This window comes from Populus euphratica, unplaced genomic scaffold (assembly GCF_000495115.2).
Source record: "Populus euphratica unplaced genomic scaffold, PopEup_1.0 scaffold1775.1, whole genome shotgun sequence".
In the NCBI taxonomy this organism is placed as follows: Eukaryota; Viridiplantae; Streptophyta; class Magnoliopsida; order Malpighiales; family Salicaceae; genus Populus; species Populus euphratica.
In genome coordinates this window covers 13,190-14,804 of record NW_011501613.1, presented here as the reverse complement: position 1 = coordinate 14,804, position 1,615 = coordinate 13,190, and the positions used below count along the sequence as shown (strand labels likewise).

At 37.2% G+C, this 1,615-nt stretch overlaps 1 protein-coding gene across 4 annotated transcripts in view; it reads left to right on the top strand.

Moving 5' to 3' along the window:
- Nucleotides 1-811: 811 nt before the first annotated feature.
- Nucleotides 812-1,615, top strand: part of LOC105118159 (Transducin/WD40 repeat-like superfamily protein) — a 6,755-nt gene continuing 5,951 nt past the window's right edge. For all 4 annotated transcript variants that reach the window (XR_840901.1, XM_011016046.1, XM_011016047.1 and 1 more), the window contains exon 1: nucleotides 812-1,604. Coding sequence is in view for 3 of the 4 variants with exons in the window: in XM_011016046.1 (XP_011014348.1) it covers nucleotides 1,260-1,604 (345 nt within the window). In the remaining variant the exon portion in view is untranslated. The remainder of the gene's footprint in view (nucleotides 1,605-1,615) is intronic.

The window sequence follows — 1,615 nt, the reverse complement described above, 5'->3', positions numbered from 1 at the left end:
AAACCAGGTTTAATAGTTGAACCTTGGATTTAACAATATCTGCGCACATTCAATGAAAACTTCAAATCTCTCGTCGAGGTTTCTGATAGGTACAAGTTGTTTGTTGTTTTTTAGCCACTGTGAGCATGTGATGGTCATCTCTCTGGATCTGAATTTGGCAAGAGAAGACCGCTCGGAAATGGCCCCGAGGTTCTGGTGCTAATTCGAGTAGTGTCCCTTTCATGACAATCTCAAGAATGCTATCATTTACTGGCCTCCACCGCCCCAAACAAAGCCACTGGATCACCCTCAGGCACAGCTATATATGCATATGAAAAAGTCAATCAGTAATTATTTTTGTGTTCTATTTATATTTACTGGTACGAAAAAAGCGTTGTAAAATCTAAAGAATGAAGAAGAATTACCAAGGATCGATAGTAAAATCTAGTTAATGGTTACATGGTTCCTGCACCCGTGATGATACTGTGAGGTTTCTTCTACTGTCAAGTCAACATGCTGTCTGTAGCAGATGCATTTAACATGTGATAAAAGTAAATACAATTCTGATTTCTGTACAAGGAATATACTTCCACCAGAAATGGCAGGTGACTTGATAATGCAGCTGTTGTCTCTCTTTTCTGGTAAAAAACATTTTTCATTGTTATCCTCTCATACACTATGACCCTCTGTAAAGATTTTACTGACTTAAATATGGAAGAATCTCTACTTATATAAGGAGAACATGAACAACCTGAACCCAACAAATCAGCTGAATTGTAGTCTTGGAAAAGCTTCTTATTTTTTTTTACCGTGTCCGCGACATTAAAAAAAAGAAGGGAATCTCTCTTTTTAATTTTTTAATGCAATGAGGACTCAACACCCCCACAATACTAATGAAGCTATAATTCTTCCAATATCAAGTTCTTTATAAAGCCAAAATAACTAAGAAAAATCATGGCACAGCACACTCAATGAGTAGAAGAAACAAAAAAGAATTTGGCAGTGATACGATCATTGAAGCATGTGAAGATAAGTGAACACGGCAAAGCTTGTTTTCTTTCACATCTCTTCACCTCCTTGGATACAAGGCAATGGTCAATGTCTTGTCTTTCAAGTTGCAGAAATTGAGGGACCAATGAAGTTTGCAACTTGTTTGCAAGTGTCACGGGGATTTGTTCCAAACCTTCAATTCTCTGCACAAATTATATAACTTCACTCTTTTATCCTCTATACAATAAGTCAATACCATTCTTCTTCTTCTTCTTGTTGAGCTTCACAATATGTCTAAGAGTTCTGTTTCTTGTTTAGCTAAATCCCATGATCATGAGAGACCGGATCTTGAATCCGTAAGGGGAATTGTAGATTCGATCAATGAATACGTGATTGGTTTCTTGGAAAATGTTGAATCTTGGAATTCTTTGAAATCACTGTGTACTTCAATGCTAAATACAATTCAAAACCATAAGTTCTTTGAATTCTCTGAGCACTCTGTCCTCTCAAATCTTTACTGGGGAATTGAAAGCATTGAAGCTGCAATACAAGCAAAATGCCCAGAAGAGAAAACTGATCATCTCATGAACTCAGAAAGGTTGCTTCAGGTTCCAGCATTGCTTGATGAACATGGGGTCACAGCAGG